At 29.7% G+C, this 16,244-nt stretch overlaps 2 protein-coding genes across 2 annotated transcripts in view; both read right to left on the reverse strand.

Moving 5' to 3' along the window:
- The window catches only part of LOC134711744 (uncharacterized), a 405,579-nt gene that overhangs the window by 124,504 nt on the left and 264,831 nt on the right, over positions 1-16,244 (reverse strand). The gene's annotated exons all lie outside the window — the stretch shown is intronic.
- The window catches only part of LOC134711739 (polypeptide N-acetylgalactosaminyltransferase-like), a 32,580-nt gene continuing 17,662 nt past the window's right edge, over positions 1,327-16,244 (reverse strand). Inside the window, exons 4-14 of the mRNA XM_063572575.1 lie at positions 15,486-15,553; positions 14,973-15,160; positions 14,523-14,610; positions 12,039-12,126; positions 11,321-11,424; positions 10,582-10,708; positions 6,885-6,977; positions 6,502-6,585; positions 5,599-5,725; positions 5,146-5,265; positions 1,327-4,769 (exon numbers count right to left, since the gene is read on the reverse strand). Coding sequence (XP_063428645.1) covers positions 4,611-4,769; positions 5,146-5,265; positions 5,599-5,725; positions 6,502-6,585; positions 6,885-6,977; positions 10,582-10,708; positions 11,321-11,424; positions 12,039-12,126; positions 14,523-14,610; positions 14,973-15,160; positions 15,486-15,553 — 1,246 coding nt within the window. The 3' untranslated portion in view covers positions 1,327-4,610. The remainder of the gene's footprint in view (positions 4,770-5,145; positions 5,266-5,598; positions 5,726-6,501; positions 6,586-6,884; positions 6,978-10,581; positions 10,709-11,320; positions 11,425-12,038; positions 12,127-14,522; positions 14,611-14,972; positions 15,161-15,485; positions 15,554-16,244) is intronic.

Consider the following 16,244-nt stretch of genomic DNA (forward strand, 5'->3'; position numbering starts at 1 on the left):
TCGCTCAGGCAACAATAACATGAATATAATGTCTACCCGTTTTAAAACTACAATTAAGTATAGCTTGCATCAAATATTTCTTAAATAAAGCTTAATAAGCACTTACAGCTGAGTCATGAAACTCAGAAGTTCTCGGTTAGAGTCACAGAAGAGATTTTGTAATGAAAATCATGCTCTCTGGCTCCATTTGGTGCCCAACTGAAGAGCACACCGAGAGGATATCTTTCCAAGGTATGTGTTGTGACAGAATTGTTACTCTTGAGTAGTAGATACTTACCAAGTTGTAAGCAGTTGAACTAGGCATGGAATTCTTTGGCAATGGGTTAGAGCACTGTCTAGAATCACATGCACAGAGGTCCTTGAGGAGTTGAGGAGACATTGTGAATATGTAAAGAGAATCATGCTCTCTGGTTACAACATTGATATAAAAGTGGTTCAAAACACTTCATTTAACTGATTTTTGGGTGGTCTGTTGTGCAGTAACACAATTTTCCAAGATCAGGCCTTGAAGGCATAAAACTTTGCTCAGTGCTCTGAGCACAAAAATCATGCTCGAAACATGAAATCCAGCAATTTGATTAGATGTTTTCGAGTATGAGTACAAAAATCATGCTTGAAAGTTTTATGACTGTGAGGCCAGGGGTTCAAACGTAGGGTTGAGAACTTAACATTTTAAACCCTAGAAATTTCTGGATGTGCCTGTCCCTAGACAGAAACTTGTAATTTTTACTGCTGTAAGTTATATATTGGTTTACAGAAGAGATTTATTTCATGGACTCAGCCTAGACTCCAGATAACCAGATATTCAGGGCATCATCATGTTCTACATGTGAACTAAATATTTAATTGCATAAAAGGAACATAAATCTGACAAAGAAATACCACAACATATTTGACTGCATTCCTTTTAAAGATCACAAGACATTTCACGTTTGAAGGAGGATTCAACAGAACCTTATTATTACTTTGCTTCTCTACAATACTGTGAAAAAGAGAAGAATGTTCCATGGGACACAGATGATGATGCCACTTTTTAAAGGGAATCCAGAAATATTAATGTGATGCCACCCAAATTCTAACTTAATCTGTGTTTTGTGGTAATAAGCTTTATGTTTCAGTTTTACAACATTTGGTCATGGGAAACTTAAGCATAGCAATTAATTTTGGGACTTACAGACAGATCAGGGTAAACCTATAATAAGCCCTCTACAAATCAGGGGCAAAAATAATAATACTGACCATATTAAGAACTGAGCTCTGTATAATAATTTCATGTTTATGTCATTATTGAGACCAAGTTAAAAAGTAAAATAACAAAATAAAATCTTAAAATAAATTAGTTTATTCAATAAACAATTAAATATGAACAATATTAAAACTCTGATATTGATGAACAAATGAATAACACCCTCAACCCTATATAATGAATTTTTCTATGTTTTTCCGAAAAATATATAATATATCTATTCTACATTTTGTGGATTTGTCATGGACAATAATAACCTGCACTGCACTTTCATTATTGTGTATCGACAAAATTTACAATACTATGATAAATGTCATCACATATTATTAGGATGTGTGCAGCTGGTTTAATAACCCCTTACGATTACAATATTTCAAATAATTAAAAATATAACAAATTCAAAAGTATATGTATCACACGGTATAGGCCTTAGCATGTTAATTTCACATTTTAATGAAATCAGCTTTTTTAATCATTATTTGATTTTTTTTTTCTAATTTTTTTTTTTTACAAATATAATAAGTATATTAATGTATGGTGTCCTTTACAATCACATATGAATTTTCTTACTGTATAACACTAAATTTTAAAACATTTCAGCTTTATACATCCTAAACATGATATGTCTTACTTAAATAAAAGCCATTTTTTGAATACTATCATCCTTACCTATCTTTTCCCTTCATAACTGCCATTCTATATGGACGCCATTGAAAATGTGAGGACAATGAGAAAGCTCAGAGTATGATAATGTTATGATTGATGATTAAAATCTATCTGTGTCCAAGAGAATGAATCTGATACATGTATTTATTATCATTTATTTATGTTTTAAACATTTCAAAGTTAAATGTTAAAAAATTATACTCCATTTAAAAAAAAAGATTTTGGCAGTAACGTCTAGCACCTTTTGATACTATATCCTAGGTAATACACATCAATTAAAAAAAAAAATATTACACCTTTGTTTTTTCGATGTCTTATATGTGGTAAAAAGCTTTTCCAAATAAAAATATATTTATAGTAAACAACCTGCTTTGAAAAACAGCAGTAACATAGAACTTACAAAATTTGAGAAAGTGGAAATCAATTTAGAATCAAATGACACTGGACTAACAGTTTTACATTTGTTTATTTGTACAGACCTGTCATACTGCCTAATAAATCATATATTCAAAAGTTATATGATTTTTAAAGGTTCTTATTCTCTTATACAGTCTACAATAAATTCAAATATTTAAATTATTTACAAGAACACAAATTTGATAAATTAACTACAATAGATGAAAATCCTGTATAAAAAGGACTAGATTTGATTTTAACAATTGATTTTTTGATACAAATACTATGAATAATATAGACATATAAACAAGACAAAACGCTAGAAAAATAGATACAAACTAATAAGAGGTGGGTTATCACTAATTTGAGCAAACATATAATTTTGTGTCAACATTTTAAGGCATGCATTGGTTTTTTAATAATGAATGACACACAAAAAAGAAATAAAGATTGTCTCACACTGGAAGACATATTAGTTTATGACAAAGATCCACATTTGTTATTCTATGAACCTATAAAGCAGATTCTATGAACCTATAGAGCAGGCTTGTTTTAGCATGAACTTGGCTATGGTTGGAAGGAGATCATGTTCACTTGACAGGAGCAATAATCACCCAAAAGTGGGTTCATTCAGCAGTGAATATCTATAAAAAAATTATCATTTTAAATCAGCAGAGAATAAAAATAGCATATTCATTGTTATGCCAATGTAACTATATGCAAGAATACTAAACATTTAAACAAACAAAAAATGACGAATACAAACTTATGAAAGAACTTTTAAAACTTAAATGTCAGAAGCATGCATATTGAATTAAAGCTGTTTTTTAATGCTGTTTTAAATAAATCATTGAATCTGTTGAAAGTAACAATACTAAATCACATATTTATTATACATTACACCTTAAATAAATTAAAGACAATTATAACCATTAAGTATAGGGTATATAACATTTAAGTACATTGACAATTCAAGTTCGTTATTTTCTATCAAAATTCTAGAAAAATATTTCTGAAGAATTTAAAATAATGATGAACAGATTTTACATTTTTTAGGCAATTTTAATTAACCTTTAAATACTTTATAGGTTTTATTCTATAATATTTCACTTAAAAAACTTTGCAAACCATTGTCAGATGATTGGACAAATAGTAAAAGATTTCCTCAGAAACTTAAAACTGCCCTATTGGCAGACATATGTTGATAAAGGACTAAAACAAACTGACATTACATAAACCTAAAAGAATCTACAAGACTTTACCCTATTGGAAATTTGGAATTCAAATATTTTTTTTTACAAGGGATAAAATAACTGCAAAGTTTTTTGAATTCAAAGTATCATTATATAAGACACCCCTTCCAAATCAATTAATACACAAATTTCACTATAATTTACGACCAGTTGCTCTAAGAATGTTTTATTAAGCACAAATTGCAGGAGTGACATATATTAAAGAAAAAAAAACAGCTTAAAGCTAAGGTCATAAAAGGTTTTTAAAGCAGTTGGACCTTCTAAAAAAGAAACTTAATGGAATGTATATATTTAAAAACAAACAAAAAAAAACATAAAAAAATTGTGTCATTGGTAACCGGTCTCTGTTAGAAAATTCAAATAACTTCCTTCAATGTAAGTAGGTAAAAAATGTATCACATGGATGGCATCAAGTTTACTGATAACTGTAGATTAGTTTACAGAGTCTTATAAAATATTTATTTACTAAAACTCATCGTCATTGTTTCTGTTGGATAATTTGATATCATCATTATTAACAAATAACAAGCATAACCCTGGGAATCAACTAAAGACGGAGTTCCCTGGTGTTTATTGACAAGCATTGCACATCTCTTGAAAGATTAGAAACAATTCAGAAAGATTCAAATCTAAGCATTAAAAGGGAAAATGCCATTTTGGATTTGTTGATGTGTTACAAGTCAGTGTGATATGTTTTTTATTTTAAATTTGCAAACACTTAAACAAAATGATTGTCTTTTTTCAATTCTGGAGTGGGATGTTCAACACTTCGTCAAAATATTTCGTTTAATTCTTGAAGAATCTAAAGTTTAAAAAAAAATCTGTTATCCTAATAACTATTACCTGTTAACTTGCAGCCATTAGGATATTCCAAAAGATGTCAGATTTAATCCCTGCATTATGCATTCTATCTACAGACACAATTTTCAATCTGACTTACATCATGTAAAGGTTTACTTTGGTATATAATTTTTGTAGAATAAGTCTTTGTTAAAACCTTCTTAAATACTAGAGTTCTGTGATAAATAACAATCTAATTTTGGTTTTCATCATGTTCTCTTGCTAAGCTGAAACTTCCATTGCTGTGTCATGGATCTTGAATTACAAGGATTAAGAACAAGTCCTTTTGTTTGAACTTCTTGACTGTCTAAACATAACTTGGTCTCTATGTGTTCTAACATGCTATCATCATGACTCCTCTTCCAATACTGAAAAACAAGAAAATGTATTTATACTTTTATTTTATCTCTGTATTTCTCAGTTTAACCCATTTCTGAAACGTGTTGCACAGCCTGTGAAAACCCAGTTAAGACTATGCAAACCCTGACCATTAGAGAGCAATGTTATTCATCATCATCAGTAATGTTTACAAAAGTATTGGCACAAAAATACTAGTGTAAAGAAAAAGGAAAGTTACATATGGTTCACAGTTTTCTTTATTAATCACATTTGGCTGCTTTTATTTGTGTAAAGTGTCTCTAAGGCAACTGTTTCAGCCCTGAAAATAAGAACATTTATAAACATTATAGCTGTGAGTCAGTATAATGATTATGTTTGAAATGATATAAATAAGAGGTAGCAAACCTGTATAGTTCTGCCTTCTTGACACTGGAATAACTTTATAGGTGTACCAGGGTCAGTTCCAACTACTGTAACACATAAATCTAAGTGACGAATCTGGCCATCTTTACTCATGGAAAATTCCTATAAAATATACAGTTTCATAATGTTCTAAGTCAATACAATAATACAATTAAAACAATGACAGAAATTACACTAAATACTGGACAGTACACCAGACGGACCACATTATTGATCTGTTGAAGCTGGTGAGTTTGCTTGCTTTTATGGTCAAATAATTTTTGCTTTTGCAGGCCTTCTTCCAGTGTAGCCCTTTTCCATGCTTTTATGTATAATTGGATTTTAATGAAATTTATGTTTCAGGTTTAAATCAAGCAATATTTTGGATGATGAAACAAACATTTTACAAATTTGGTGCATTTAAAGCACCTAGAAATTGTGTTTACCACTACTTACTTGATTTCCACCAGCAAAATGACAAGGGAAAATACCCAGAGTTCCATCTGCAAAATGGCCAAGTGTATCTACACACATTTTATCTTGACTGATACTTCCAAAGGCTAAATCTCCTCCACCTGGAACTCTGTAATAGTAATGTTATATTATAAATTCTAATCCTTTCACATGCTCACTAAAACACCTGAATATGACTTACATTAACACAGAATTATTTTATTAAATCTGAAAATGACAACATGTAAATTTCTATATAGCTATATTCAAATGCATACAATTATTGATCAAACAAATTAAAACTAAACATACAAGATGTAGATGTAGAATAAAAATTTCAAAATACATACAATGATACATTTTTACAGCACATTAAGTGGATGTCTATGTCTGAACTATCTAACAAATGAATACATTTACAATAGATATGTTCTGACGTCTACAACAATAAATATCTGGAATGAGGGCTTTACTCTTATAAGGTTAGACACTAATACAACAATGTGGAATACACTAAAATAAATATTAATTTTGAATACCTGATTTTGTAAAATTCACTAAGATTAAAAATAAAACAATTTGTTTACATAAAAATATTAAGAAGATGTTGTGTTTTTACCAATGAGACAACTCTGCACAAGTGACCAAATGATGTAAAAGGTCAGCAACTTGAACTTCAGGTCATCATGTGACCTTCAACAACCAGCAAAACCAAATTTATCTTAAAACTATTAATTTTAAACATAGAAATTGAACTTTGCTAAGATTTAAAAATTATCTCTTTATCATTAATGCATCTTTGTTATGTAAATCTTCAACAAAAGTGGTTAACTTGGTGGTTAACTTTCAAATTTTATTCATAAAAAAGGGTTATTTAAACTAGCCTTATTGTAAGCTTGTACTTACTTGAGTTCAGGATAAACATTTTCTAGGTACCATTTAAAAGGTTTGCATTGTAATCTTTCTTTCAACTCTACTCTCTCTGATATGCTGAAATATAATAATAGAACTCTGTATTTATCCATATCTACCTACACAATTTACGCATCTTCATATTACAAACTGTCCAATCACAAGACTTAGTTTTTTTTCCTAATTAAACTGATTGTAATTGTGTGAAAGAGAAAATTGCCAAAAACTGAATTATAATATTCTTAGTAGATTTAGTATATGTTTGAACCCCCCCCTATTTTTTCCACATTTTTTTTCTTTCTGACAGGCTTCAATTTAGTGTCATACACTGCCAATCTTTTCATAATCATGTATTGAATCTTTTCTATTTAACTTACTCTCCAAATGGCACCATTTTAGCAGAAGGCACAGCAGCAAAATAAAATTCTTTATAATCATCCATCCAAACTTCAGCAGCTCTTCTTGTATTTCTGTAAAATATGACAAAATATATTTAATATTTAGAATACAAAACAATGTATCAATTACAATACTCAAACATAGTAATAAGATTCTATAAGTATAATAAAATACATCTGCACATACAAATTAATTAACAAAATAGATAAATCTTTAGAGTAAGAATTTTAAAATTTGCCCACGAGTGCAAAACAATAAATCCTACTATGTTTATTATTGAATGTTGATTATTTATTTTATCAAATCAAAATGTAGTTCACTTGATCTTTAGTTTTTCTTTGGTTAAAATAATATTGAGAGCATCAAATTTTCTTGCTTTCCATTGATTACCTATAGAAATAACACTATCCTCATGCTCTTGCTAAAGAATATGAATTCTATTTAATAGTAAAATCTGAAAGTTTTGACACTAAAAATAAGCCATATTACGCAAAATTTTGCTTTCAATGTATGGCAAGATGTTCTAATCCCATAATAAAGCTTAAATGATATGGTCTGCCTCTGTATCACCAATATTTAAGGTTTGTGGGAAATCAGCTGGAATTTGGATTCATCTTAATAAGTTTAAGTTTAGTAAAAAACATATTTTATTTGCAAAAGTAGCAAAAGGGATTGGAAACAAATTATAACAACATTAGTGACATCCTCTCCCTAATCAGCTGGAAAGCTTAATGAATTATACTTGGTATTTAAAAATGCTGACATCCCTAAAAGCAACAAAAGATGAAGGGCTAATAATAAAAAAATAATTTTAAATAAGCAGTAATGAAATCACCAATTTTTCCTCATGTGGAAAGTAAAATAACAAAGAAAACATTAAAGTAAAACCAGAATCTGTTGTGACAAATAAAACCTTGCTGATGTTACTAACCAAACTGAGGTTAGTCCAGTTTCCCCAACATCTAAAATATAATTTCAAAAATACTTAAACTTTGATAAGTACTGTCTTCCTGCTAAACATTGCTGTAAGCCATGTATTTCCAAAGAAAGCTAATGCATTATAGGGCATGCATGCATAAATTTAGGACCCCTTCCTTTAAAGTTTTAACTTCCTTATTACTTTATATATGCCCACATCAATAAATTCCCTATTACTCTATAATTGCCCCATCTCTAGAGAAACAGATAAAGATATTTTATAAATACATTTTGAGGCATATTAGACAACTACCTTCCGCAAAATCTCAATATCAAAATAGTGCAGTCATACATCAAATTCACAGCTGAACAGCTGACAATAAAACCTGTCAAATCATTATGACATTTACAGATGTTATGTCTATCAAATCACAATGCTTGATTGACATTAATGAATTAGCAATTTTCACTTTTAAGCCATTCTTATTATGGTGATTACTTAGAAACTGAAAATGTGCATTTAAAGTAGAACCAGATGCTCCGCAGGGCGTAGCTTTATACGACCGCAGAGGTTGAACCCTGAACGGTTGGGGCAAGTATGGACACAACATTCAAGCTGGATTCAGCTCTAAATTTGGATTGTGATTAAATAGTTGACACAGCATAGGTTTCTGACACAGAATGAATGTGTTCTAATGAACTTAATTTTTTTTGTTTTCTCTTAGAGCAATTCACTATGCTGTTGAATATTAATCCTCTCAAAAAAATGTTTGAAGAAATTTTCTTTTTATTTATGAAATTTCAAATGAGAAAAATTGAACCCAATTTTTTTAAACACATCCCTTTTCCCTTATTCCAAAACTAATCTCAATTAAAATTTCTAATAGAGTTTGCAACAATAACTACTCATTTAAATACATCATAAAATATTAAGATGTAAAAAAACTGCTTGTTATCACTGAATGGTAAAGATTATTTTAATTTATCAGTTGGTAGTAAAAAGTGAATATACATTGTATATTGTATATAACAAAGATTTAAGTTGATTCTGGACAAAGAAAGATAACTCCAATAAAAAAAATTCTTGCTATTGCACAATATTGTGCAATTAGATATTTCTTGCCATTGCGCAATACTGTGCAATTGAAAAGACTTGCTATTGCACAATTCTTAATATATTATTTTAGATCCTGATTTGGACCAACTTGAAAACTGGGCCCATAATCAAAAATCTAAGTACATGTTTGGATTCAGCATATCAAAGAACCCCAAGATTTAAAATTAATATAAGTTTAAATTTGGACCCTTTGGACTTTAATGTAGACCAATTTGAAAACAGGACCAAAAATGAAGGATCTACATACACAGTTAGATTTGGCATATCAAAGAACACCATATATTCAATTTTTGATGAAATCAAACAAAGTTTAATTTTGGACCCCGATTTGGACCAACTTGAAAACTGACTGGGCCAATAATCAAGAATCTAAGTACATTTTAAGATTCAGCATATCAAAGAACCCAATCGATTCATTTTTTTGTCAAAATCAAACTAAGTTTAATTTTGGACCCTTTGGACCTTAATGTAGACCAATTTGAAAACGGGACCACAAATTAAGAATCTACATACACAATTAGAATCGGCATATCAAAGAACACCAATTATTCAATTTTGATGAAATCAAACAAAGTTTAATTTTAGACCCTTTGGGCCCCTTATTCCTAAACTGTTGGGACCCGAAACTCCCACAATCAATACCAACCTTCCTTTTGTGGTCATAAACATTGTGTTTAAATTTCATTGATTTCTATTTACTTGAACTAAAGTTATTGTGCGAAAACCAAGAATAATGCTTATTTGGGCCCTTTTTTGGCCCCTACTTCCTAAACTGTTGAAATCAAAACTCCCAAAATCAATCCCCACCTTTCTTTTGTGGTCATAAACCTTGTGTCAAAATTTCATAGATTTCTATTAACTTAAACTAAAGTTATAGTGCGAAAACCAAGAAAATGCTTATTTGGGCCCTTTTTGGCCCCTAATTCCTAAAATGTTGGGACCAAAACTCCCAAAATCAATACCAACCTTCCTTTTGTGGTCATAAACCTTGTGTTTAAATTTCATAGATATCTATTCACTTTTACTAAAGTTAGACTGCGAAAAACTAAAAGTATTCGGACGACGACAACGACGCAAACGTGATAGCAATATACGACGAAAAAAAATTCAAATTTTGTGGTCGCATAAAAACTATTCTCAATCCAGAAACCATGTTTATGTCATAAAGAAATCTTGGTACTTGCTTGCTAAATTAAGCTTGAAAACCCATTATATATAAATCTTTTGGGGTTTTAACAACCCAAAATTTAACTTTTCTGAAACAACTCTTACTTTTTGAGCATGACAAATGCCTTAATTTATGCTTTGCTTAGATTGATAATCACAAAACAGGAAAAATCTCAATCATGAGTTTTTCAAAATTTAGTAATAAAAAGAATATACAGGTACAAAAGAAAACAGGATACATGTAAAAAAATAATACTTGTTATACAGAATTATTTCATACAAAAATCACACATCAACGATTTACTTTGGTTCCATTTTTTAATGTAGCCATTATCAAATTCATTCTTAGACTATTGGCTGGTGGTATATGTAAAATTGTAGTATATATGCTGTATTTGATTCAATATTAGTAAAAAAAAATAAAGATTTCTAGTATACTAAAGCCTTTATATTTATCCTGCAACTTAACTGACCTTGCAAACACATTACCACTTCCTCCAGGGAATGTATATGGATGTTGTTTACGGAATACATGTCCCACTCTACTACAAGGTATTATCTCTAACTGTCCATGACACTGCCATACTCGGAACGATATTTCTATAAAAAAATAAAACAATTGAATGAAATTCTGACAGCAATCTGTATAAGTTTCAAAATACAATAACCAACATTCAATGGCTTTTGTCGAAATATATATTACCTCTCTTTCAAGTTATAACCATTTTTGAAATTTTATTTATGCACTTTACACTAAATACAGTAATTTAACAAATATTCTTTTCAGCTCATTGAATAAACTTTTCAAGACTGCATCTGTGTAACAAATGACTTTTTGATCAAAGAGCAAGGGGTAAATTATGCATTTATGCATGTAATTTTTGTTCCCAAGAATATGAAATTCTAGCACTTTTACAGATATTTACCTCCAGTGTTAAAATGTTTAAAAACAAATATTTTTCTTCATCAAAGATACTCACTAAAAAAAGGTAATTAAGTCCCTTTCATAAAAATTACTTCACAATATATATCGATCTAAGTTTATTTGTTTAAGATTTTTTCATGATATGAAACATCAAATTCTATTTTTATTTTTTAAGTTATCAGTTTTTTAGATTTAGTGTGTGAATGTTACTCCTTTTGTTATAACTTTGATGTGTTTCACTAATTAGGAAAAAACATATTTATAACAATCAGTGGTTAGAATTTTACCTAAATTTTCTCCTCCCCAGACGTCCATCTTCATATCATATTTCCCTAATTCATTAAACCAACTTTTCTCAATGGTAAACAATCCACCAGCTATTATTGGTGTTCTGTAATGGAACAGAAATAATCATGATTAAACATTATAAATGAATTCAATCAAACTTCAAAATTAGAAGACTATTGTCTATTTTTCCAATTCATTTACCTTTGATAGCATCTATGTTCAGCTAATGCATTTGGTTAATTTTTGTTTGAGTTTGTTTTTGCTATTCAGAAGTTGATGGAAGAAAAAAATGTGTTTAATGATAAAAGAACTTTTCAAAATTTGAATTAGATATTTCATTAATGATTGTGGATATGTTTTGCCTTTTGACTAGTGACAGTTGTGTGTTAGAAATAAGATCAAAGTAGTTCACTACATAACAGAGACACCTTTTGTTTGCAGACATATGGTCCCTTTTCTTTTGTGGATTTAAGGTATGGTCATGATAAGATATAAGAGTCCTTGTTTCTATTAAAGTGTTACTGCTCCCTGTTGGTATTCTCATCAACAGTCATGGCATTACGTTTTACCTTAGATATTTTGATTGAATCCCAAAATATGCATTCTTACAAATGCTTTAAGTAAGAGAGGTCTAAATTATATAAAATGAAATGCTTCCTTAGCACAGATGCATCTCTCCAGATTTTTCCCTCATTCACCTCATCATGTGCTACTTACTTGATTGGACCTATTGGATTATTCACTCTTTTATTTCTTTCTTCTGGCGTCATATAATCCCATTTAAATACTAAATTCCAATCAAAACCTAAAAGAGATAACAATTAGAACATTGTAAAAACTAGATATTCTACAAATAAATACATGTATAGGAATGGACACGATCAAATGTCAAACATAAATGCATTGACTTTTTATTACTTTAAATACAGATATTTTTGCAACATTTTGATTGTTTACCAACATTGTGAGGTGAAAGGTTTCACAAAAATAAACCAGATGCTCCCCAGGGCGTAGCTTTATACGATCGCAGAGGTTGAACACTGAACGGTTGGGGCAAGTATGGACACAACATTCAAGCTGGATTCCGCTCTAAATTTGGATTGTGATTAAATAGTTGACACAGCATAGGTTTCTGACACAGAATGAATGTATTCAAATGAACTTAAAATTTTTTTTTTCTCTTAGAGCAATTCACTATGCTGTTGAATATTAATCCTCTCAAAAAAATGTTTGAAGAAATTTTCTTTTTATTTATGAAATTTCAAATGAGAAAAATTGAACCCAATTTTTTAATCACATCCCCCTTTCCCTTATTCCAAAACTAATTTCAATTAAAATATTCTAATGGAGTTTGCAACAAATACTACTCATTTAAATACATCATAAAATATTAAGATGTAAAAAACTGCTTGTTATCACTGAATGGTAAAGATTATTTAAATTTATCAGTTGGTAGTAAAAAGTGAATATACATTGTATATTGTATAAAACAAAGATTTAAGTTGATTCTGGACAAAGAAAGATAACTCCAATTAAAAAAAATTCTTGCAGATATTTCTTGCTTACTATACTGGACAAAGAAAGATAACTCTTAATTAAAAAAAAATTTGCTATTTCACAATATTGTGAAATTAGATATTTCTTGCCATTGCACAATACTGTGCAATTGAAAAGACTTGCTATTGCACAATACTTAATATAATAATTTTAGATCCTAATTTGGACCAACTTGAAAACTGGGCCCATAATCAAAAATCTAAGTACATGTTTAGATTCAGCATATCAAAGAGGCCCAAGAATTTAATTTTTGTTAAAATCAAACTTAGTTTAATTTTGGACCCTTTGCACTTTAATTTAGACCAATTTTAAAACTGGACCAAAAATTAAGAATCAACATACACAGTTAGATTTGGCATATCAAAGAACCCCAATTATTCAATTTTTGATGAAATCAAACAATGTTTAATTTTGGACCTCGATTTGGGCCAACTTGAAAACTGGGCCAATAATCAAAAATCTAAGTACATTTTTAGGTTCAGCATATCAAAGAACCCAAAGGTTTCAATTTTTGTTAAAATCAAACTAAGTTTAATTTTGGACCCTTTGGACCTTAATGTAGACCAATTTGAAAAAGGGACAAAAATTAAGAATCTACATACACAGTTAGATTCGGCATATTAAAGAACCCCAATTATTCAATTTTGATGAAATCAAACAAAATTTAATTTTGGACCCTTTGGGCCCCTTTTTCCTTAACTGTTGGGACCAAAACTCCCAAAATCAATACCAACCTTCCTTTAATAGTCATAAACCTTGTGTATAAATTTCATAGATTTCTATTTACTTATACTAACGCTATGGTGCGAAAACCAAGAATAATGCTTATTTGGGCCCTTTTTTGGCCCCTAATTCCTAAACTGTTGAAACCAAAACTCCCAAAATCAATCCCAACCTTTCTTTTGTGGTCATAAACCTTGTGTCAAAATTTCATAGATTTCTATTAACTTAAACTAAAGTTATAGTGCGAAAACCAAGAAAATGCTTATTTGGGCCCTTTTTGGCCCCTAATTCCTAAAATGTTGGGACCAAAACTCCCAAAATCAATACCAGCCTTCCTTTTATGGTCATAAACCTTGTGTTAAAATTTCATAGATTTCTATTTACTTTTACTAAAGTTAGAGTGCGAAAACTAAAAGTATTCGGACGACGACGACGACGCCAACGTGATAGCAATATACGACGAAATTTTTTTCAAAATTTGCGGTCGTATAAAAATTGATACATTGTAGCATTGTTTTTGTACAGCATATCCATAAATTTTGATATATTCTGTCAATTAATTTGTGAACCTTTGAATGGATGATCAGTACTGTTTTACCCAAGTATCAAATGAAAAATTATACAAAAATAAAATACTATTAGAAATCACACAACACAATATCCCTTACTCCAAATTATCTTTAAAAAGTAAGCATTATGTTCTTTTCAAGACACCCAATGGAAATCATTTTTTCTCATACAAAACTTCATAAGTTGTTTCTACCTTTTCCATGAAGTTTTTATTAAACCGTTAATCATGAGCTAACAAAATTGATGGACAGACAAGGATGAATTATTATCCCCCTTAATTTTTTTTTGGGGGGGGGGGGGGATTTATCTAAATCTTCAAAGTGACTAAAAGTTTTCCTATAATATACAAACCTCCCTTTAAATCAGCAGATGCACCAATATAATCAAAGTTGTCCATATTGATCACGTCTATAATGGGACTAACAACTCGCTTTCTATCCTGAAATATAATTCAATACAATTACAATGTGTTCAAAAATTCAATACAATTTCAATGTGTTATGTAAACCAATCAACTGGACTTTCAACTCAGTTGTTGCCATCTATCATATTTGATTTTTCGTAAATTAAGACTGGTAGTTTTCTCTATTGGATTGTTTCATATATTTTATGTTTTTTTTGTGTGTTTTTTTTTAATCCACCAAAAGGTATTGTTTTCCTCATTTTTGAAGGCCAAATGGTTGCCTATAATTGCTTGCATCCACAATCTTTTGAATTTTGGTGGATAATTGTCTCATAAGCAATCAAACCACATCTCCTTTTTTTAAACATGTTGAAAAACTTCCAAAAATATAAACATACCCCAGCTACTCTGTCCAGTAAAGGTTCCAACCAATGGTCATTACATTCACAGTGACTGTCTAGAAAGGTCAATACTGGACCTATAGCTGCATTTGCACCTTTGACCCTTGATCTGATTAAACCTTGTCTTTTCTCCATTCTTATTATCTTCACTTTCTTTATTAAAGCTAGTTCTAACCCATCGGTTGCTGCAATACATAAAATCAACATAAATAAATTCTCTTTCAAGTCTACATCAAGATACAAGAATGGCACATATTTCAGTGTTTACTTTCCCCTCTTCATCATATATATTAGCATTACTCAACTTGGATAAGTCGCAAAAATAAATTATCTTGCGTAACTTGTTGGTTTAAAGTATTACATTACCCCAGTAAGTAGCATTATTTACAATTTAGCCCTAAATGAAATTTCCTAAATAAGAGTTTTGAGTTAATCATTTAATTTGTTTAAACATAAATAGAGCATCGCTTTATCTCTTATACAAAACAAGACTTATATAATTATACATACGATCATCACTGAAGTCATCTACTAGAATGATTTCATCTATCAGAGTCTCTGGACTTCTTTGGAAAACACTAAAACAAAGCACCAATTATTATAAACCAAACTGGCATTTGACTTGTGACAGAAAGGTAGGATTATAAACTATCATAAGAAAAGCAAAAATTTTATGAATCATTATATATATCAAGCCAAGTTTTGGACAGAATGACAGACTGACAGACTAAGACCATAACCACAATCTCCAAGAGCATTGCACTGGGGGAAAAAAAACAAGAACTGAAGAAAATAATTTATACAAAAAATATTCCCTCAACCTTTTCAAAGTATGTATTCTAAAATATTCCTCCTACAAGAAATGTTTCAAATTGTAACACATTTATTAAGACATCTTAGCTGATTAAATTGATTAATATAGTTCATGATAATAAAACTTCCTACTACATAGTTACATAAAGACCTTTCATAGTAAACTAATGGATATTACCTGATTTTTACAATACCTTTGGAAATTATCATTATTACCTTTGGGATAATCATTTTTTATATTAACACATTAAACACCACAATAAAATCTATTGTACATAATTAAGTCACTATCTTAATAGCAGATCAACTAAGTTTCGTGAATCAAGATATCCAACAAACATTACTAGACAATTTTCTTTAATCTTTCATTTTATAGTAAAGCAAAAACTTAATGAAAAGATAATTTTGTTTTTTTCTCTGCAAAAATACTGCAATTATCTAATTATATCCCTAATG

The sequence above is a fragment of the Mytilus trossulus genome, chromosome 3, assembly GCF_036588685.1.
Source record: "Mytilus trossulus isolate FHL-02 chromosome 3, PNRI_Mtr1.1.1.hap1, whole genome shotgun sequence".
NCBI lineage: Eukaryota > Metazoa > Mollusca > Bivalvia > Mytilida > Mytilidae > Mytilus > Mytilus trossulus.